Source organism: Oscarella lobularis, chromosome 4, assembly GCF_947507565.1.
Source record: "Oscarella lobularis chromosome 4, ooOscLobu1.1, whole genome shotgun sequence".
Taxonomy (NCBI): domain Eukaryota; kingdom Metazoa; phylum Porifera; class Homoscleromorpha; order Homosclerophorida; family Oscarellidae; genus Oscarella; species Oscarella lobularis.
The window spans coordinates 404,975-424,798 of record NC_089178.1 but is presented as its reverse complement, the minus strand read 5'-3'; the positions used below and the strand labels follow the sequence as shown (position 1 = coordinate 424,798).

Here is a 19,824-nt window from a genome sequence, read left to right as displayed (position 1 = left end):
CTACAAACAATGTCTGCTGCAGGACAGTCTGGTGCCGCTGTTGACATGCCCGTGCGCGCCGTTGCGCTGTACAACAACGGCTACGGCGTCTTCGAACGAAAGGCCGTCGTCTCGGGGCGCGGCTCGATCGAACTCTACTTTCGCGAGGCCGATATGAAAGACGTTCTCCAGTCGCTCACGTTTCGGTACGAAGGACATGGAATTTGCACAAAAAAGTACGACATCTTTCCTTTTCAGCTCCGAAAACGATACATCTGGCCTGGGAAACATTTCTTACGAGTCGAGCAGGCCTCAGGCTCTCATACAATTGAGCAGCTCGAATCCTTTGGTTGATTTGTGTCAGGTGAACTATGCTTAGAACATCTGCGTCTAACTCCCTGATTTGATTTTTTTGGAATAGTCTCTCAAAGGCACTCGGCTTCAGATTGTTTTCAAGGCAGGCGACAGTCTGGAGGGTACAGTGCTCGGCGTCGACGAGACGCTGCGCCGACAAGACGGAGCTGAAGCTGTGCCGCACGTGACGTTGTATGACATAACCAAAGATGCAGATTTGGAATTTTACTAATAGTGGAAAATTTTAGGCTTACAGATGACGGGACGTCTTTGCAGTCGATGGAAATTTCGACAATTGAAAAATTGACTATTGTATGGCTAGAGAGTTGTCCTCTCCAACGTGTACTTCTTTATGTGTTGCGCGTTTCAGCTCGATGCAGACGTGCGTCACGACGTGCAGCACGCCCTGGAGCTGTTTCGATCAGAAAAGAAACGCGACATGCAACGCCTGACGATATTTTATCACGACATAGGAGACTCTAAGCAGCTTCTCGTCAAATACGGTTTGACGTGATACAATGTACCGTTCCAAGGGGGGGAAAAAAGTTGATTTTGTCTTAGGACTGAAAGTTGGCGAATGGAAAAGTTCATATAGAATCGTGTTTTCTGATCATCCTTCAGATTTCAAGCTCGAAGGCTTTGCCATCATTACTAACACTCAGGTCTTTTGTTTATGAATATTATCAAGATACAATCTGATGTTCTGCATGCAGGAAGAAGATTGGACGGACGTTGAACTGACGTTAGTAGTGGGAGCTCCTCTCTTTGCTTCGTCTTCCACCGGGTATGTGAACACGAAACAATACTATTTTATTATCATCATTATTATATTAGGTCAGGCGCGAGTGCAAACAGGGGAACAATTGAATTGCAAATCAAAGAGGTAAGAGAGCTGCTACTACGTGCGCGTTGACCTCCTAAGCGTTTGCGTACGTCAGCTGGTGGGGACGTCTTTCTACGTTCGTGCTGATCCGAGAACGACTATCGACGAAGTGAAGAGCAAAATTAAGAACCAGAAAGGTGACACAACCCAACTGATTTTTTCTGGCGCAAATGCATTTCTCTCAGGAGTTGAAGTGGAAAGGCAAAAGCTCATCTACGCTGGAAAAGAACTCGAAAGTACAATACTCGCTATTTCTAATACTTCTCCAGGTTGGCTATCCTTTTCCTTCAGGTGGCCGAACTTTGTCTGATTACAATATTGCCAATGGTGCTATCATCAATCTTGTGACAAGATCTGGACGAAGCGCGCCGCAAACGAGAACAAGCCAGCGTAAATTTGTTATGGCAGCCGAGGCAAATTTCGTTTTTCCCTGAATCCGTTAGTCTTCTAATGAACTTTTAATTAAGGACAACTTGTCTTTCTATCCTATTCATTTACCGGTCACTGTAAAGCGCAAGCAGTCGGCCGTTGTTCCGCTTTTGAAAGCGGAACTGAAGGGTCACAAAGTCGTCCTATATGATGAAACCATCAGGTAGAAATCTAAAATTAAATATTTTCAAATAGAAAAACGTACCATTAGAAAAGGCAATCCTCTATGCGCTATTCTTTTTGAAAACACAACCGGACGTACTTTGGATGGAGGTAGCGTTCAAGTGATGAACGAAACTCGATTTCTTGGGGACGCTGTGTATAGTCTCATTGGGGTGGGGTGTCAGCAGGTTTATTAAATGGATGTATTGTTTTTTTAGTTTTCAAACCCTGCATCCCGGAGACGAGTCGTTACCTATACCCTACGCCGTTGATCTTAGCTGTGAAGTCGTGGTGGATTACAACGTCTCCGTTCTGAGAGTTCATAGAGTGAAGGTGGCTCTTGACAAAGAGAACCGTCCTGCTGTATCTGTTTGATGTGTGCTTTTTTTGTGTGCAGATTAAGGAAGGTTTTGCTAAGCTCTACAGGAAACGACGTCAGCGTACCTTGTATCGCATTTGCAACAAATCGGGACGAACGCTCGATTTCATGCTGAATCATCTCTTTCTTGATGGATGGGAGTTGATGCAGGCGCACACGGCATGGAAAATGATTCGTCCCGATGACGGCCTTGTTAATTTGTTTCTTTTTTTAACAGGAGGAGGAAGAGCCAGTTGACATTACGGACAAATTCTATCAGTTTCGATTTATCGTGCCTGCAAAGACGGATAAGAAAGTCTTCAATGTGAGGGAAGGGGTGAGTGCTCGACTGTTTCCAACTTCATCAGCGATAGATGATCATATGTCGTTTATAACAGACTCAAGATGAAGAGTCCATTGACTTAGATTCAGTTGGGGAGGAGACGTTGACGAAGTGGCTGTCAAAGAAGATCATTGATCATCAGGTATATGACAAGATTAAGGAAACGATCGGTCTTCGAAGTAACGCTATGGAAAAGGCCAAGTAAGAAGATTAGTTCAGTGTACTAATGCGCTATTGACACATAACTCAGAACTATCTACGAGAAAGAAGCCGAAGTAAGGGATGTCAAAGATACGCAAACGCGACTGAGGGACAATATTCTAGCACTAAAGGTAAATTTTACTCTATCTCAGACTGCTTTTTTGCTTGTGATGACGCGCTTTATTAGAATTTCGAGAAGGATTCGGCTAAATATGTGAAGTCTTTGTCTGCTGAAGAGGACAAGCTAAAAGCGCTCTTTGCATCGATCAAAGTACAGATGACGTTCAAGAAGATGATTGCTTTTGCTCAAGATTCTCTTACATTTAAGGCTCTGCGCCAGGAGAAAAGCGCTCTCGAGAAGAAAAGGAAGGACATGATCAATAGAATTGAATTCACTTGCGATGTCAAGGGCGATGATGACGACGAAGTTGAGAAGTGAAAAATGAACGGGCGCTTGCCATAAACAACTAGGCCTCCCTAAGGTTTGCCTTTCGCTGTTTGCCTCCCGCTATTTCTCTTTCGGTGTTCCAAAACGCCCATGCAAAATTGAAGGCGTGTCTGACTCAAATTTTAGCGAATATTGCTGCTAGAGACGAGCAAATTCACATCTCAGCCTCACTGTACAGTTATTGTTCTAATCTCACACTAAAACTATCTCCTTATTCTACTGATCTAGTCTATTTCGTCGATGGTCCAATATCTTCCAGTTGGACAGCATTAATGTCGCTGTCGCTCTTTTTCGAAGTGCTTCTCAAAACGTTCGTTTTTTTCGAATGCAGCAAGCCTTTCAGGACTTCTTCCTCTGCCTGCACAACACAAAGCACGAAGTGTGAACGAAAATCACATCGAAGGAGGCTTCTCGACGAAGGCTTTCCTTCAGCCGACGCAGCTGGTGACTGAGCTTTTCACGCACGGCCTTCAGAAGCCGCTCATCTTGGTCGAGATGCTGCCGAGCGTTTTCAACGTTCATCGTAACGCCGCGTTACCTAGCAGCCTAAACCCGGATTCTGCGTCCTCATGGCCAACGAAGCGACGGCTTCCCCGTCGGTCGTGGCTCTTTCGGAGACGTACCGACTAACGGCACGTCCTTCGATGTACAAATACCTCGATTTCGACGGGACGGGAACCCTCGTCGACGTTCTACGAGCCGAAGGCGACGCGGCGCTCGTTCGCTACATCAAAAGCGACGACTTCGCGTCGAACATGTACATCGAATCGGGCGTGCTCGTCGGTCGAGAAGTCGACGTGCCCGATTACAGCCCGTTTGCGCTGAAGAAACACAATCGGCTCCTCCGAGCCGAACTCCTGAAGAAAATTCAAAATCGACCAACCGTGCGTCGAAGCGTCTTCTGGCGCGAGGATAGGCGCGGTCATTCGTTCGAGACGCCGCTCTTGATCGCCTGTTGTCTCATTCCGTCGCGCGACAGTTCTCCGGAGGACGAAAAACGTGAGGGTACTAGCGGGGATGCGAGTGCTCGATCGCTGTTCACGCGACTGGCTCGATGTCTCATCGAAACCTATCCGCAGCTCGTCAACGACGTGTATCTTGGAAAGGAGTATTTCGGTGAGGAGATAGGATATAGACGCTTCGGTGTAAAAGGAAAGGGCGTGCATAGTTTATGTAGTAAACGGACGTGCCGTTGTCTTTGTCAACATTCGAATGGCTTGCCTGCAATTTGTGTTTTGAGCATTTGTTGCTATAGCAACGTATAAACTTATTTTTCTCCCTTTTTTCGTAGGCGAAAGTTGCATTCACTTTGCGATCGTCAACAGCAATCTCGACTTCCTGCGCTTTCTCGTCGAAAAGGGCTCGCGTTTGGATCATCGCGCTTGCGGCACGTTCTTTCTGCCTGACGATCAGCGCGAGCTCCATCGTCTCGACCAGCATTGCACGCAGGAAACCGACTATCGCGGCGACACGTACTACGGCGAGTATCCGCTCGCCTTTGCCGCGAGTCTCGGAAACCAGGACATCTACGCCTATCTCATATCGAAAGGAGCCAATCCGAACGTTCAGGACAGCTTTGGAAACACGGCTCTGCATCTCATGGTCATACACAAGCAGAAGGTGCGCATTAATTAAGACACTTTGCCGTAGCTGTCCTTCACGTCTTTAGGTAGGATATGTGCGTTTATGCTATGACCGGGTTTCCATCGTCAGTGATGCCGCACGATTTGGCCAACTACTACAATAGGACTCCGCTGATGGTGGCAGCATCGATTGGCACGAAAGAACTGTTTGAGCTGCTTGTGGATATCAAGAAAGAGGTACATTTGAATTTTGAAATCTTTTAGTTTCACGGACCTTTTTTCCTTTTTTTCAGCGTCATTGGACCTTTGGAAAGACGGAGTGCACTAGTCACGATTTGACGGGGATTGACTCTATTGATCCGCTATCGGGACAGACGGACTCCCAGTCAGCTATTTCTATAACGTTGAAAGGCGACACGCAAGGTCATCTCGAGATGTTGGAGACGTCGCTCATCGCTCGCCTTCTGGATCAGAAGTGGCACACGTTTGCCAAGGTAAATCGTCTAAAAGGTCCCATAGAGCTTCTTTAATTTCACACATTCAGCGCATGTTCATGATAAGCTTATTTCGTCTCGCTTTGTACCTGACCTTTCTGAGCGTTTCTATTTACACGCGAAGGGACGGCGACCTAAGGTCGATCAAGTCATCGAAGGACATAGTGAGACGCGAGAAAAGGCCGCATATCCCACTTTCCTCGAATCCGTTTATATAAAGGCTCGAGTTTTCTTTGAATGCCTCACCGTGGTCTTCGCTGCCTCTTACATTGCTTACGATGTTATCAGGGAACTTGTGAAAGGTCCACGATTAGCTATTCAAAGTTGGGTGGGTTGGAGATAGTACCGTCTGCATCGGATACGCTCTCTCAATCCACTCCTTTTTAGTTAAATGCTCCAGCAAAGTTATTCTTTCTCCTTTGTTGCTGTCTCATGATTCTGACCGTGATTGGGCGATTCGTTGGGCACCGTTCCCTAGAGGACGTCACGTTGGCTATCATAGCTGTTGGTTCCTGGCTCTGTCTTTTGTTTTACTGTCGGTAGGCCAAAGTTTCACTTTAATTAATTAATTAATTAAGATGTGTATGTGTTTGTCAGAGGATCGAGGACTGTGGGACCCTTTGTGACAATGATCTATGATATGATTCGTCTTGACATAGCTCGCTTTTGCTTTATCTACCTGATTTTCCTGATTAGTTTTTCACAGGGCAAGTTTGACCAGCAATTCATCTTCACTTTATTACTGACTCTACCCCCTTTTTACAGCTCTGCATTTTCTTTTGAAGGACTCGGAGGACGAGCTGTTTGGAACTCCTTACGACAGTATGATGGCTTCTTTTCTAATGACGCTGGGATCTTTTGAAGTAAAAAGTGGCCTTAGCTGCGTATAACATCAACGTTTGCTTTCTCTTTAGTATGAAACCCTCAACAACGGACGACTTGCTATACTGTCTCAGTTTCTCTTTATCATTTTTATGGTTCTGACAGCCATTCTTTTACTTAACATGTTAATTGCTATGATGACTACTACTTACCAGAACGTACGGCTATTAGATGGATTTTATGCACTGCCTTGTATTTATTCTCGGCAGATTGCTGTACGTGCTTCAATGGAATGGAAGAGACAGGTTCGTGCTCTTTGATTACTGGCAGTGCGTAAAGTGATGTGTTTTTGCGCAGTGGGCTAAAATTGTGATGGTGCTTGAGTCGTCGCTGAGCGACAAGCAAAGGCTCAAGTATCAGAAAATGTACACCATTGATCTTAACGATTTGACAGACAATCCGGGTTTGAAAATTTTTTACGGCAATTTTTTTGGCATAGACTTTCTCGTTTCAGGAACATCAAGGCAACGAATACCCGCACTAATGGTAACAAAAGAACGTGTTGTCGGCTCTGATATTAGGCACGAGACAGCAAGAATGAACTGGAAGAGAACCGGGGTCTGAAATAGCAATTCACCTGCAAGTTTATTCGATCTAATTTGATTCCTCCGTTGTAGTCGTTGAATAAGAGAATTGGTGCTCTACGCGTTTTGACGCAACAGGAATCTTCTCAGTTGACGAAACAGGCCGTGGGTACAACGAGCAGGAAGCTAAGAGGAGTCCTCGAAGTGTGGAAGGAAGAACCTGCGGAAAGAAATGTTAGAGGAAGAAGCTGGGCTTCTCACGGAACTATTTAATCTGTCCACTAAATTAATCGTTTGGTTCAAAACTAATTTGGACTAACTGTTTTTATGATACTAATCCAGCTAGAGGAGAGGAGGCTGTCTACAGCTTTAGCTTTAACCTAAAAGCGTTCTTTAGGACTGTCATTATGCAATTAACGCTTATTTGCTGCTCAAGGTAGCTAGCTATGCACGATAGGTATTTTATTGATCAACTACGTGCTCTCGTTGATTTAGGAAGTTCATACTGGTACGTTGCCGGTACACCTACGGATCAACAACAACTTCCAATGAAGTAAGCCTCACAATAGTTAATTTTCTTCTCGGAAAGTGAGACCTAAATTACAACGAAATTGAATTTGAAACTGGCTCATTTACATAGCGAGATAGACAACAAGTGACCACGCAAAAGCGATACTGTCCATAAAACTCTTACTAATGATAGATAGTACATTTAGTCTCTAGTTTATTCAGTGAAGATTCGGCCATAGAGTGTAGCCGTAAGGACTGGTACACTGTCACCAATATATGCCATAGAGCCTTTTTCCAAGTGAAGGTTCTGCGGATTGACCAGGTGCCGGTTACCCGTCATGAACATAGGATAGATAAAAGTAGACTCAGAAAACGTTCCGCTGACTATAAGAGACTCAAACGGCGTAGTGGCATTGAAAACTTGTTGACCGCACGATGATGGGTGCGTGCCAGCGCACTTGAGCAGAGTGCACGCCTGCATTTTATATTTCTCCGCCTCGCTGGTATTGAATCCGCTAAAAGCTCCCAGCGCGTATAGCTCGTCGTCTCTCGCGCTTCGCGAAAATTTAAGATGACAGCACAGGTTCTCGTAGCACACGTCTACGTTTCCCTCGTTTCCATAAAACGGCTTATAAATGAATGCGGGATGATTGCCTGATATGCCATCCTCGTATTCGTCGTAGTACTCGTCGTCGTCATAGTGTGACATTAGAGATGCATTGTTATCTGGATTCACGGGAACCCTGGCTATCAGTACTTTTGTTTTGTTTTGAAAGTTCATAAATTCCGCTAAGACGCGTCCCTTTGAATAAATTCCCGACCCCGTTCCCGCCCACCTAGGAATGTGAAGATTGGCAGCCAGAAGATTGACGCCCATACTTCTCGAATAGGCCTGCTGCACTTCAGTACTGACCAAATAAGGAAACTCGTTGACCCAAGCCGTAGGAAAAGCAATGTTTCTAACGCCGTACTTAGTGACGAGCAAATGAGCCGGTTTCTCAAAAAAAATATCAAAGCAAGTAAAAACGCCGAATTTGACGCCAAACGACGTCTCAAAGATAGCGTAGTCGACGGTTTCAGCCGGAACAAAAAGCTGCTCTCTTATATAGAGATGCCGCTTGTGATACTTCGCGAGCAGTTTTCCGTCCGTGTCAAAAACGACGTCGGTGTTATAAAAGGAAAGTCCCGTACGCGGACACCGATCGTCGACGAGTGGTTGACACGGCTGAACGTCGCCCAAATTGACGACGAGCGCCATGGAAAAACGTCTCGCGAGGCAACTCAGCCTGCGAAGCACGGGCTCGTTGGCGAATGTGTCGATGTCGTCGCAGGGGACGAAGTTTCGCTGGGAGATTTCGTCTCGTGTGGGGAGGTTTTGCATGTAGGCGAGAGACTCTTCGCCGCCCAGCATGCCGCCTTCCGGCACTACGATGATTTGGGCGCCGCTCGCGTTCGCTTGCGTCATGTATTGCTCGTATTTGTCGACGTTGAGCATCATGATTCGGAGAGCTGACGATAAATTCGCCGTGTCCTTCGGATCGAAGGGAACTTCGGCGAAAATTGGATCGTGCTCTGCGACCGCGGCAACGTAGTAGTCGCTTGCGGCGTTCGGAATGACCGCACAGTGAGAGAGAACGAGAAGGAAAAGGAAAGAAACGCTCGGCATTCTTCCGCTTCCGTTAGACGGCGAAGTCATGTGATTCTCCGCGCACAACCAGACCCCTATAATTACGCACAACTACAGGATGAAAACTCCCAACGAGGTAAGCCTCGCAGTTCTTAATTTTCTTCCCGGATTTCTCGGAGAGCTCCAAGCAACAAGTTTAGTAGCATGCTATGACCAGACCTAATTTACAACATTGAATTTGAGAAACCAGCTCATTTACATAGTGATCACGCAAACGTGACTGTGAAACACAGAATTCTCACTAATGATAGTATTTAGTCTCTAAATTATTCAGTGAAGATTCGGCCATAGAGTGTAGCTGTAAGGACTGGTACACTGTCACCAATATATGCCATAGAGCCTTTTTCCAGGTGAAGATTCTGCGGATTGACCAGGTGTCGGTTACCCGTCATGAACATAGGATAGATAAATGTAGACTCAGAAAACGTTCCACTGACTATAAGAGACTCAAACGGCGTAGCGGCTGTGAAAACTTGTTGACCGCATGATGATGGGTGCGTGCCAGTGCACTTGAGCAGAGTGCATACCTGCATTTTATATTTCTCTGGTTCGCTGGTATTGAATCCGCTAAAGGCCCCCAGTGCGTATAACTCGTCGTCTCTCGCGCTTCGCGAAAATTTAAGATGACAGCACAGGTTCTCATAGCACACGTCTACGTTTCCCTCGTTTCCATAAAACGGCTTATAAATGAATGCGGGATGATTGCCTGATATGCCATCCTCGTATTCGTCGTAGTACTCGTCGTCGTCATAGTGTGACATTAGAGATGCATTGTTATCTGGATTCACGGGAACCCTGGCTATCAGTACTTTGGTTTCGTTTTGAAAGTTCATAAATTCCGCTAAGACGCGTCCCTTTGAATAGATTCCCGACCCCGTTCCCGCAAAGCTAGGAACGTGAATATTGGCAGCCAGAAGATTGACGCCCATACTTCTCGAATAGGCCTGCTGCACTTCAGTACTGACCAAATAAGGAAACTCGTTGACCCAAGCCGTAGGAAAAGCAATGTTTCTAACGCCGTACTGAGTGACGAGCAAATGAGCCGGTTTCTCAAACAAGATATCAAAGCAAGTAAAAACGCCGAATTTGACGCCAAACGACGTCTCAAAGATAGCGTAGTCGACAGTTTTAGCCGGAACAAACGGCTTCTCTCCCGTATAGAGATGCCGCTTGTGATACTTCGCGAGCAGTTTTCCGTCCGTATCAAAAACGACGTCGGTGTTATAAAAGGAAAGTCCCGTACGCGGACACCGATCGTCGACGAGTGGTTGACACGGCTGAACGTCGCCCAAATTGACGACGAGCGCCATGGAAAAACGTCTCGCGAGGCAACTCAGCCTGCGAAGCACGGGCTCGTTGGCGAACGTGTCGAGATCGTCGCAGGGGACGAAGTTTCGCTGGGGGATTTCGTCTCGTGTGGGGAGGTTTTGCATGTAGGCGAGAGACTCTTGGCCGCCCAGCATGCCGTCTTCCGGCACTACGATGATTTGGGCGCCGCTCGCGTTCGCTTGCGTCATGTATTGCTCGTATTTGTCGACGTTGAGCATCATGATTCGGAGAGCTGACGATAAATTCGCCAGGTCGTTCGGATCGATGGGGAATTCGGCGAGAATTGGATCGTGCTCTGCAACCGCGGCAACGTAGTAGTCGCTTGCGGCGTTTGAAGAGTTCGGAATGACCGCGCAGGAAGAGAGAACGAGAAGGAAAAGGAAAGAAACGCTCGGCATTCTTTCCGCTTCCGTTAGACGGAGAAGTCATGTGATTCTCGCGTGCACCGCGAACAACTACATTTGCAGTAGCGTCTTACTCAACAAAAATAACTGATCCAAAACTGCAGCAAATGACAAAAGCAGGTAAGAAAAAATACACTTACAGCGCCAATTTGTATAAAAACCAGATACACATACAAAAAAAAATCACTGAGACCGGCTATCGTTTAGATCATCAAGACTCGCTAGGATCGTCTTCAGCGGCCACAGCAGCAGCAGCAGCAGGAGGAGGAGAAGACGAGGTTTCCTGCTCCTCTTTCTTCTCCCCACTGGCCAACATGAGAAGCGTGCTGGCCGACTGCTCGTCGCTTTTCTTTTCCCCTTCCGTCGACTCGTCTTTCGCTCTCTCCGCCTCGTCCTCCATCTTCCACGACGTATCCGCGACCGTCGTTTCCATGGCAACTTGAGTAGCACCCCAACTCTCGCTTTCGACTATATCGGAAACGTTGGTCGTTTCAGACTGAGCCGCCACCGACGTGCCCGAATCGAGCAGCTCTTCGGTCAGAGACGTGGCAGGCGCTTGAGGCGCTATGCCCATGACGAGCGTCTCCGTTCCCGGAAGCGGGGTCTTGGACTGCACGTTCTGCTCGTCGGTTTTGACAAGACTGACCGCTTGGGAAATGGGAGGTTGTTGCGACGACGGTGGCTGCTGCGACTGCTGTGACTGCTGTTGCTGTGACGGCGGAGGCGACGGATGCTGGGCCATTCTCATTTGCTGTTGAATTTGATGGTGAACGATGTCCTGAGCGTTGATCATTTGAACTTCGCCGCTGGCTCCACCTCTGTTTAATATTGGCGTTGCTGAGCTTTTGGTGTAGGCGTCGAGGAACTGCTGTATCTGATGATTGGCTTCCTCGCCCGCTGTTGCCGACGGGTGATGGAGAGGACGCGTCGAAGCCTGCGGTTGCGGCGCCTGCTGCTGTTGAAGAACAATCATCTGCGAGTAAGGAGCTTGATGAGCTCCTCCTGGTTGCTGCATGACGAGATGGTGAAGAGGCTGAGTGGCGGTTGCCTTGGCGACGTCCTGAGCTGAGATACTGTCAGGAGGCGGTTGGACAAGCGGGGGAGGATCGTGATCCGTTCCCGTCTGCGAATGAAAGCCTTGCTGTTGCTGTTGCTGCTGTTGCATGTGCTGCATCATGGCCTGGGTGCGCCACAGATCCTGCATTTGAGGATCGTCGCCAAATCGTTGCTGGGCCGACGACGTGGGCGGACGATGGACTTGGGGCGTCTGATGATGGGTGTCGAGGCCTCGAATGCCGTGATAGGGCGGCGGAAAGCTTGCCACGCAGTGAGGTGGATCTACTGATGATGACGTCATGATTGTCATGCCTGACAGATTGGCGGCGATAGGTGACAGGAGATCAGTCGCTTGATGAGTTTGGCCGGACACGTAGATCTGCTGCTGCTGCTGACGCTGAGCTACTACAGAGCCATATGTCGAGAGATAGAGAAGCAGGGCTTGGATAAACGAGTCCAGTTCGGTGTGCTGTTGCTTATGTTGGAGCACCCACGAGGATATTTCCGCCGCAAAGTCGCGCGGACTCGTGGCCAGCGCTTCACCTGAAAAAAAAGGAGGCGTCAATCAATTGTCAAAGTGAGTACCGCCCCATAAGGGAAGTCAATAGGGGCGTGGTTGCGAGGGTCTCCTTCACGTACCGCCATGCTGAGCGAAATGAGCTTGAAGTCGTCGTAGATAGTCGATGCACATCTCGAGTATTTCGGCCTTGTCGAGCTTCTTCGTTCCCTGGCGAAAAGCGCAAGCCAATTAGCGTCGCGAAACCCCGCCCAATCACGAGCGTTTGTTCGTACATATTGTTTGCAATCGGGAACGAGCTCTTTGATTGTTGTGAGGCTGTTATTAATTCGGTCGCGCCTCTTCTTCTCGATGGACTTGTGCGAATCGAGATAATTCTAAATCAATAGGTTCCCATCAACGCCATTAATTAGCGCCTTTTGACACCACCCCCTTTGGACCCTCTCGCAAAGGGGCGGTGCAAATTCTGCAAAACACTTCCGCGCTCGTTCGCAGTCGGAAATCGACTACGAAGCACGTCAGTCGGGTGCGAAAACGATCGAGAAACGTCTCGTGATCGTGCCGGGCTCCCGTGGTCTTCACGGGACCCCATGTGAGACGGAAAACGCGGGAAGCACGAGAGCATTAGAACTCACCCGCGACTTTTTGCGCGGCACGTCCTCTTCCCTGCAAAAGAAACAACGAATCGAGTCAGAATGCGCGAGATAGACGGACTAAGCAAAGGGGGCGGTGTTCGAAGCCAACGCCGACACGTGACGCGAATGGGGAAAAGGAGGGGAAGAAGCCCTTACTGTTCCATCAGCGCGTCGCCGTCGCTCGTCGAGCTCAGTTTTCGTTTAGTATCCATCCTGCTGGGGCTGTTCACACGACGTCGCGTGCTTGTCTCGGCTAAAACGGAGCGCACGCGCGACCGGGTCATTCGGTGAACGAACGAGAAGAAATGAGCGACTGCGTCGAGTCGCGCGGTCTACTTACGAGCGACGAGTCGGTTGATTTCAGCGTTGCGAGGAACGCACGCCCACTGCACCGGTATACGAGGCCTCTCTCGCGCGCGGTGCCTATTTACATGGTCACGAGATCTCGAGCGTAGGAGGGGAAATACGTCACACTGCATCATAGAACCAGAGATTAGAACTTTCGAAAAAGAAAAGGAAGAAGACGAGTTTTTTTTCTGAAAATCAACCGAGAGAGCTTTGAAGATTAGAAAGTATCTTGGATAGCCTTTGGGAAATCAGTGCTAGGGAGGAGGATGCGTCGTTTTATCAACTCTTCTTACTTCAGTACTTCTGGTTCAAAATATTCTTGGGCTTGTCTTTCCGTCAAATCAATAATATCTTGGATGGACACCTGCCCAACAAAAAAGCAGCTGATTTACATATTTTTATGCTGCAGGGCAATCTTACTCGACGCGAGCTGGCTTGCATGCGAAAGTATGCTCTTCCCTCTTCATCCTCATAGAGAAGAGGCACGGATCTCTGAAAGCTCGTTTCTTTTGATCCTTCGCCATTTGGAGAAAATGGAAATATTGTTATTTCAATGACATAGAGCCCACAACAAAGACCCTAAAGAGAGAAGCAACTCAGCGACTGTTGGTCCCACCCACGTCCTTTCTTCGTACATTAGCCTTTCGGGCAAGCTTGTCTCGTTCGCACCAGCACAATTCGTGCGTTCTGAGCAAATGACTGCGTCTCCGAGTTCTAGCGTCATACGTCTCGGACCTGAAAGTTCGTGCTCTAACTCGAAAGAAGGAAGTAAGGAGAATAAACCAACTCTTGAGGACAATTCTCCCAGAACTCGTGCAACAGAACGGGAACAAAATCGACCTACAAAGCAGCAGAATCAAAATCGTTCTACACTTCCAATGTGCTTATATCACCTTGTACTGACTCGATTTCACTGGTGGCGAGTATCTGTCTTCAAGCAAATCGTTGACAGCCGTCACAACATGATCCCTCTTATGAAGACGAAGCCATGGCTATTACACTGAATATTACGTATGCGTTGGTGTACTTGGTAGAGAGTAAGCGGATGCCCAAAAACTCGTCCATCATCACCAATACCGAGGTAAATTGTTCCTCCTTTTCCGGTGTTGAGAAAACTATTCAAAGCTCTGCGATCAAACGAAACAGATTCGAAGTAAATTTCTACGCTGTTGCCAGGTGTTCTAGTCACCTGGAAGCCGCTCGTTTGCTTCTGTGCTTCTGCTGCGCGTCGCAAAATGCCCACGGGCCCAAGTCTTCAACACAGATCGATCGATGGCCTTTGAATTCATGCTGCGAGTCTTCGTCAAATCCGACAACGGCGTTTTGGACGTAAAAACGACTCATTCGGCTTCGGTGTTGCGAAAACGGCTTTCTTGCGCATGCGCAAACGGCTCGAAAACAAAAAATTGTTCTACGCAGTACGTAGCACAGAAAGCGTTCGGTGTGCGATTCAGCCGTCAAGTTCTGCTAAAACACCGGTCGAAGAGTCTGCGGTTAGCAGGCGTGAACGCACCTCATGGGGAGCAGAAAAAGGAATGCTAAATTTGAGGAAGCTCAACTGCGAAATCGTTCATACTTCTTTGGAGACAAATACATAATAATGCACCTCTTCCGGGATAGGAGCCAATGAATCATTGCACGTGAGTGTGCCTACGCGTACAAGTAGACAAGACTGTCACACCATTGTCTATAACGTTTACGTATCGGTCATGCTTTGGGTCGACGCCCTCGTCACGACGATATTGGTCGTCGTTTCGACAGGGTCGAGTTCAACCCTCGAAAAGGCGACCGACTTTCTCGGCAATGCCTATCTCGAATCGATTCAATTGAACGAGGCGACGATCACGACGGACGGCGACGTGCTCACCGTTCAAGCGGCCGCCGATTACGACCTGCACGTACTCGAACTCTTCTACCAAGCCGTGCCGACGTTCGCGCGCGCGGCGACGACCATGAAATTCGTCGCCGACGCCGAGAACAATCCGCTCAATTTCTTCGTCGACAAAATCGTCGTTGATGTGAGCGAGGGCTCGCTTTTCGTCGCGACGCGTCCGTCGACGAAGACAATCGTCGTCGTGCCGAAATTCCTCGAACTGAGTTCAGTTAGCGGGGAATTCAAAATAACGAAGACATCCGGAACGTTCGGTCTCGATTCCTATAGTCTATCCGGAACGTGGACTGTGGGCAAATTCTCCGTTTCCGTTTCCGTTACCAAGGGCGACGTATCGGCGACGACGTACGCAATTAAAGGCGCGCCTGGAGGCGACTCCATTCACTTGTCAGGATTCTTTACCGCCATTGGTCAGACGCTTTTCCCTGAAGGGTCGCCTCTCAGTCCTACGTCATTCCATGACGTCGTTTTAAGTGACGCTTCTTTTTCCGCTGTCTATGATTCGTCGACAGGCGACTACGCTCTCTGCTTTGCCGGCTCGCCGTCAATTTCAGGTTGGGAGGGATTCACAATGCGTGCAATGTATAATTGGCATGGCGGAACGTCCGCTCTGTCTCTTGCCGTCTCGTTCAAGTCGTTCAAATTGAGCGATCTCGTCTCTCAGGTATCAAACGTTGACATTGGTTCTATACCAGTGATTGGATCACTCACCCTACCCTCCATCGATTTTCTCTATTCAACGGAATCAATAAAAAATCAACTTACCTCCTGCTTGAGCAATGATTACTTCCAGTCGACTGACGAGTTTGTCAAAGGCGTGTGGCTGTCCGCAAAACTTTCTCTAGTCTCCGACAAAGATCCTGTTCAGTTCATCATTGAAATAGCCGCCAATTCCGTATCGTTTCACGTCGTCGACGAAGGTTCATACACGTTCGGCGACTTTTTGAATTCGGTCGCGCCCAAAGGCGTCAACATCAACTCGATTAAATTTCCACCGGGCGTGCCGAAAGTAACGGAGCTCTCACTGACGGGATTTGCCTACGACGTCAACGAACGCCGACTCACCGCCGGTCTCGACTTGGGAGACGACTTCAACATCGTACCCGGGTTCGTAAGCGTGCGGGACGCGAGTCTCGATTTCAACGCGAGTCTCTCGTCGCCGTACGATCTCGCCGTCGAAGGAACGGGATCGTGGGCGATCGGATCAACGGATTTTGAAATCGTCATAAGCGAACGTGACGACGGCTACGTGGTGACGGGCAGCGGCGCGAGTTTGAATATTGGCGACATTCTGACGCAGTTTTCGGCGACGTTTTTGCCGTCGTCCTTGGAGAAACAATTGAAAAAATCCGGTTTAGATAGCTTCAAAATTCTCGACCCAACCCTATCGATTTCGATTGGAGGAGATTTCGAAATGTCGCTATCCGGCGAACCGGTCGTCTCGGGCTGGTCCGGCGTGACGCTCTCCTCCGTCACGAAACAGTACGACGCAAAGACCTATGTCGCTGTCGGTTTCGATTTCGCTGATACAAAGTTCAGCGGTTTGGTGAAATCTCTAACGGGAGTCAGCGTCGACGCGCTCGCCTTGCTCGATCAGACTATGAAGACGGGTTTTATCGTGGCGACGCGCACCATGGACGGCGTCGCGCTGCCCGGTCCCACTCTGAGTCAAATCTCCGTCTCGAAGGGAATCGCTCTCGCCGCCGTCTTTGGTCTCGACGGCTGCGACGACGTCATGTGCAAGTTTCTCGGCGCGGCGCTCGGCGCGTCAGCGAGCTTTCAACTGAGCGGCACGGTCGAGTCCGCCGAGAGTTTTTCCTTGTCCGCCGGCGTGGCGGACGTCGCATTGGGTAGCGGCGTCACGATAACCAAAGCCGCGTTGGAATTTGAAATCAGCGCGGCGTCGAGCGTCGGTCTCGCGTGCAATCTCGTGATCGACAAACCGCCGCTTCTCTTCAGCGGCGCGTTGCGCGCGAGCGCCGTCGGCACGCTTCAACTCGAAGTGAAGATGATCGGCGTGTGGGAACGGGCGTTCGGACTCGATTGGCTCGCTTTCGGTAACGGCGTTCTCTCGCTCGACGTCGCACCGGGCGCCGTCGTGACCGCGTTCGCCGTCGGCGGCGAAATTCGCATCGGGAAGCTAAACAGCGGCAAGGAAGTGATCGCCGCCGTCTACGTCGGAATTAATACGATAAACTTGAATAAGAACTATTACTACGGCAGCATTCAGCATGCGAGCATTGGCAACATATTGGATGCTTTTGGGGTATCCGTTAATCTTCCCAAAGTGCTATCAGAGAGCGGCTTCCCCGACGGACTCGAGTCGTCATTTGCTTATGAGGAAATCGAAGTGCCGGGACGAGTGATAGAGAAGGGATTCAAACTGAACGGAACTATGAACCTATTGGGCTTCGAGTTGACGGCTCTGATTGAGATCGACTTTCCAACACGATATCTTATTGACGTCAGCATGGATCCGTTGAATATAGCTAGTGGAGCCGTGCAGATCTATCGCTCGGCGAAGGATACGAAACGAGGACCTCGATTCCACGCCGACCTGTCGCCGTCGAGCGTCAACGTGAAAATAACGGGCTACGCGAATTTGTTTTTCGGCGTCGTGAAAAACGAAGCCGACTTGGAAATATCTGACGAGAAATTTTCGATCTACATGTCGGGCGTCAATTTCTTTTTGTTCAAGGCGACGTTTACGGTCGCGGCGAGCTACGGATCGTTGAGCGCGGCGTCGTTTCGCGTCGCCGGCGAACTGTCGACCGAGTGGATGACATCGTTGGAAAAGAAGGCGCAGGACGTCATCGAGGAGAGCGCTGACGAAGCAACGGAAGCGATTGGCAAGGCTAAAAAGAAGGTTAAAAAGGCTCAGGATGACCTCGACGATGCCAAAAGCGATCTGACGGCCGCTCAGCGCAAAGTCGACGGCGTTTGCAAGAAGAAAAAGTGTTCCAAGGGTATATATGGCACGGTAAATGAATGGTATTGCACTTTCGTTTATTTCTTCTTTCTAGTTTGCGTGCCCTGCACGAAGTTCAAGACAAAGAAGAAGAAAGTGCTCGGAAAAAAGATCAAGTACAAGGTGCCCTATGTCGACAACTGTTGCACGAAATCGCCCGACGTCGCTTGCGAGTCGTACAACGCTGGGTGCTCCGCGACGAAGAAAACGGCTGATGCCGCGCTCGCTACGGCAAAGGCGACGCTCGACGCGACAAAAAGATCTCTTGATGGAGCGAACGCCGCACTCACAGCGACGGAGAAGACGTACAAGGCAGGAGCATCTGCTGCGTCCCAAATACAGAAACTCGGTTTGAAAGGTCTGGCTGTCGTGCGGAAAATCGAGTTCGATGTCGAGACTGGGGTCGTGAAGTCTGGTAAGTTTTCCGGGCGTATAGAGGCGAAACTGCTTGGTAAAGAGTCCAGCTTTGGTTTCAATCTAAAACTGGACAGCGTTGAGGATATGGCCAAGGACTTGGCGGAAAAAATGTTCCCTGGTATTATCAAGTAGTATATAGACTGCGTGGCTCTGCACCCACGGTGATGCACCAGACCCTGGGTTGTCACGTTTTTCACTGCATGTTCTGAAAGCGTATAAGTCACCCTCACGATCCACGGTGTTGGTTGTAGTAGCTAACCATATCACGGTCACAATCCGTGACCATACAGTATGAACAAGAGTTGTCTTAGGAGTACAAGGTGTTCGCGAAGATTTCCTTGACTGACACGGCGCCCACCGTGGCAATATATACTGTGCATGTTACACTGTGGTGGAAACATCTGTCATCACCTGGCAGCAGAGCCTTCTATGTACATGTCTATGTAGAAGTCTCTGCTGGTAGGCCCTGCTGGTAGATGTATGATTGGATCAGGGATCCCTGATTGGATCATGGATCTCTGACGTAACAATGGAACGGCTGCAAGATGCTGGTGCGACGCTTCTGCGACTGCGCGAGTAGTACACTTTTCTACGTCGTTGTCACCTGAAACTGACGTCTCGCTGGCGCGGAGGACCTCTGTCGATTCATGTGGAATGGTGGCGGCTCTGGAATTTCAGGCCTGCGTCAATGCTGGCGATTTCGACGTAATAATCGACTATCATGGCGACGAAAAACACTCGTCGGACGTTGCCATGCATATAGTCTTCAGTTGAAGGCCCAACTTCTTTCATACAAAGTTTATATCAGGTTAGCTGTGATGGGCTTCCCAATTCATTCATTGATACACCGACCCTATAGCGTTGTCTTGACGCTCAATCCTTTTTTATTGACAAGATGATGCCTCGACGTCAGCTTCTTCAGAAGACGCAACCTAATTTATATCGGCGTCAGCTCGTCTTTTTCCAACTAACAAACTACCTGTCCTTTTGAAAGTAGCCTGCCCACCCATTTGCCCAGCCGTTTGCTGACGTGTGCACAGTCATAACAAGTGACAGGCGGGCTCGTTTCATCGTTTCGTGCTTTCTCTGTTTCTGTATTTTTGACACACTTGTTGCCAAATTCCATTCCTGAGAGCACTTCGCCTCGGCTCCTTGTCTCAGCTTTTTTATTCAAGCTAGGGTTTTGCTATTGGAGACTTGTTTTAACTCGGTTATTAGCGCTGCAGATACACTAAACGTGGAGGAAAAGCACGGAGAAGTTTGCAGCAAAGCGGTGATTCTTGCATTTCAAAACGTTTTTGCTAATAGACCGGTCTAGCTAAGTAGCTGCACGAACACGTTTTATACATGACATTGTTTGTATGGCGGCACTGGCATCTAAAAAATTCTCCACATGCTTCTGTTTCACACTTAGCGTGCTTC

At 48.8% G+C, this 19,824-nt stretch overlaps 6 protein-coding genes across 6 annotated transcripts; 3 read left to right on the top strand and 3 right to left on the bottom strand.

The window, feature by feature from the left end:
* Nucleotides 1-3: 3 nt before the first annotated feature.
* LOC136186272 (uncharacterized) lies at nt 4-3,277 on the top strand. The gene is made up of 20 exons (XM_065973546.1): nt 4-185; nt 238-343; nt 401-525; nt 582-645; nt 704-836; nt 895-995; nt 1,047-1,117; nt 1,168-1,216; nt 1,272-1,353; nt 1,402-1,452; nt 1,508-1,629; nt 1,684-1,808; nt 1,857-1,964; nt 2,026-2,140; nt 2,205-2,345; nt 2,404-2,502; nt 2,564-2,709; nt 2,759-2,840; nt 2,897-2,980; nt 3,038-3,277. Exons 1-20 carry the CDS (start codon nt 10-12, stop codon nt 3,146-3,148), a joined length of 2,091 nt encoding a protein of 696 aa, XP_065829618.1. The 5' UTR covers nt 4-9; the 3' UTR covers nt 3,149-3,277.
* Nucleotides 3,278-3,711: 434 nt separating this feature from the next.
* On the top strand, nt 3,712-7,252 carry LOC136186270 (transient receptor potential cation channel subfamily V member 6-like). Its single transcript, XM_065973542.1, has 15 exons — nt 3,712-4,273; nt 4,449-4,777; nt 4,831-4,977; nt 5,034-5,234; nt 5,285-5,398; nt 5,455-5,562; nt 5,622-5,773; nt 5,832-5,941; nt 6,000-6,097; nt 6,149-6,274; nt 6,326-6,361; nt 6,414-6,519; nt 6,571-6,674; nt 6,734-7,076; nt 7,136-7,252. Exons 1-14 carry the CDS (start codon nt 3,727-3,729, stop codon nt 6,911-6,913), a joined length of 2,358 nt encoding a protein of 785 aa, XP_065829614.1. The 5' UTR covers nt 3,712-3,726; the 3' UTR covers nt 6,914-7,076; nt 7,136-7,252.
* Nucleotides 7,252-8,843, bottom strand: LOC136186275 (pantetheinase-like). Its single transcript, XM_065973550.1, has one exon. The coding sequence runs from the start codon at nt 8,814-8,816 to the stop codon at nt 7,365-7,367; it is 1,452 nt and encodes a 483-aa protein (XP_065829622.1). The 5' UTR covers nt 8,817-8,843; the 3' UTR covers nt 7,252-7,364.
* Nucleotides 8,844-8,925: 82 nt separating this feature from the next.
* Nucleotides 8,926-10,562, bottom strand: LOC136186276 (pantetheinase-like). The gene has a single exon (XM_065973551.1). It carries the CDS (start codon nt 10,385-10,387, stop codon nt 9,104-9,106), a length of 1,284 nt encoding a protein of 427 aa, XP_065829623.1. The 5' UTR covers nt 10,388-10,562; the 3' UTR covers nt 8,926-9,103.
* A 60-nt stretch (nt 10,563-10,622) lies between these two features.
* On the bottom strand, nt 10,623-13,228 carry LOC136186273 (uncharacterized). Its single transcript, XM_065973547.1, has 6 exons — nt 13,119-13,228; nt 12,935-13,031; nt 12,779-12,809; nt 12,419-12,520; nt 12,266-12,353; nt 10,623-12,169 (listed from the first exon to the last, which is right to left on the bottom strand). The coding sequence occupies exons 2-6, from the start codon at nt 12,988-12,990 to the stop codon at nt 10,782-10,784; spliced, it is 1,665 nt and encodes a 554-aa protein (XP_065829619.1). The 5' UTR covers nt 12,991-13,031; nt 13,119-13,228; the 3' UTR covers nt 10,623-10,781.
* Nucleotides 13,229-14,582: 1,354 nt separating this feature from the next.
* Nucleotides 14,583-19,809, top strand: LOC136186266 (uncharacterized). The gene is made up of 3 exons (XM_065973537.1): nt 14,583-17,983; nt 18,041-19,210; nt 19,262-19,809. The coding sequence occupies exons 1-2, from the start codon at nt 14,836-14,838 to the stop codon at nt 18,532-18,534; spliced, it is 3,642 nt and encodes a 1,213-aa protein (XP_065829609.1). The 5' UTR covers nt 14,583-14,835; the 3' UTR covers nt 18,535-19,210; nt 19,262-19,809.
* The last annotated feature ends 15 nt before the right edge of the window (nt 19,810-19,824 follow it).

Bases quoted from the DNA above. Each gene is read 5' to 3' on its own strand.
- LOC136186272 (XM_065973546.1), top strand. From the start codon at position 10: ATGTCTGCTGCAGGACAGTCTGGTGCCGCTGTTGACATGCCCGTGCGC. The intron at 526-581 runs GTATGACATAAC...GGAAAATTTTAG, and splicing joins GCTGTGCCGCACGTGACGTT to GCTTACAGATGACGGGACGT. The intron at 1,453-1,507 runs GTACAATACTCG...CTTTTCCTTCAG, and splicing joins CGCTGGAAAAGAACTCGAAA to GTGGCCGAACTTTGTCTGAT.
- LOC136186276 (XM_065973551.1), bottom strand. From the start codon at position 10,387: ATGATGCTCAACGTCGACAAATACGAGCAATACATGACGCAAGCGAAC.
- LOC136186275 (XM_065973550.1), bottom strand. From the start codon at position 8,816: ATGCCGAGCGTTTCTTTCCTTTTCCTTCTCGTTCTCTCTCACTGTGCG.
- LOC136186270 (XM_065973542.1), top strand. From the start codon at position 3,727: ATGGCCAACGAAGCGACGGCTTCCCCGTCGGTCGTGGCTCTTTCGGAG. The intron at 5,563-5,621 runs GTGGGTTGGAGA...ACTCCTTTTTAG, and splicing joins GATTAGCTATTCAAAGTTGG to TTAAATGCTCCAGCAAAGTT. The intron at 6,675-6,733 runs GTCTGAAATAGC...CCTCCGTTGTAG, and splicing joins TGAACTGGAAGAGAACCGGG to TCGTTGAATAAGAGAATTGG.
- LOC136186273 (XM_065973547.1), bottom strand. From the start codon at position 12,990: ATGGATACTAAACGAAAACTGAGCTCGACGAGCGACGGCGACGCGCTG. The intron at 12,521-12,778 runs GTGAGTTCTAAT...CTATTGATTTAG, and splicing joins TGCCGCGCAAAAAGTCGCGG to AATTATCTCGATTCGCACAA. The intron at 12,354-12,418 runs GTACGAACAAAC...GCTTTTCGCCAG, and splicing joins TTCCCGATTGCAAACAATAT to GGAACGAAGAAGCTCGACAA.
- LOC136186266 (XM_065973537.1), top strand. From the start codon at position 14,836: ATGCTTTGGGTCGACGCCCTCGTCACGACGATATTGGTCGTCGTTTCG. The intron at 17,984-18,040 runs GTATATATGGCA...TCTTCTTTCTAG, and splicing joins GAAGAAAAAGTGTTCCAAGG to TTTGCGTGCCCTGCACGAAG.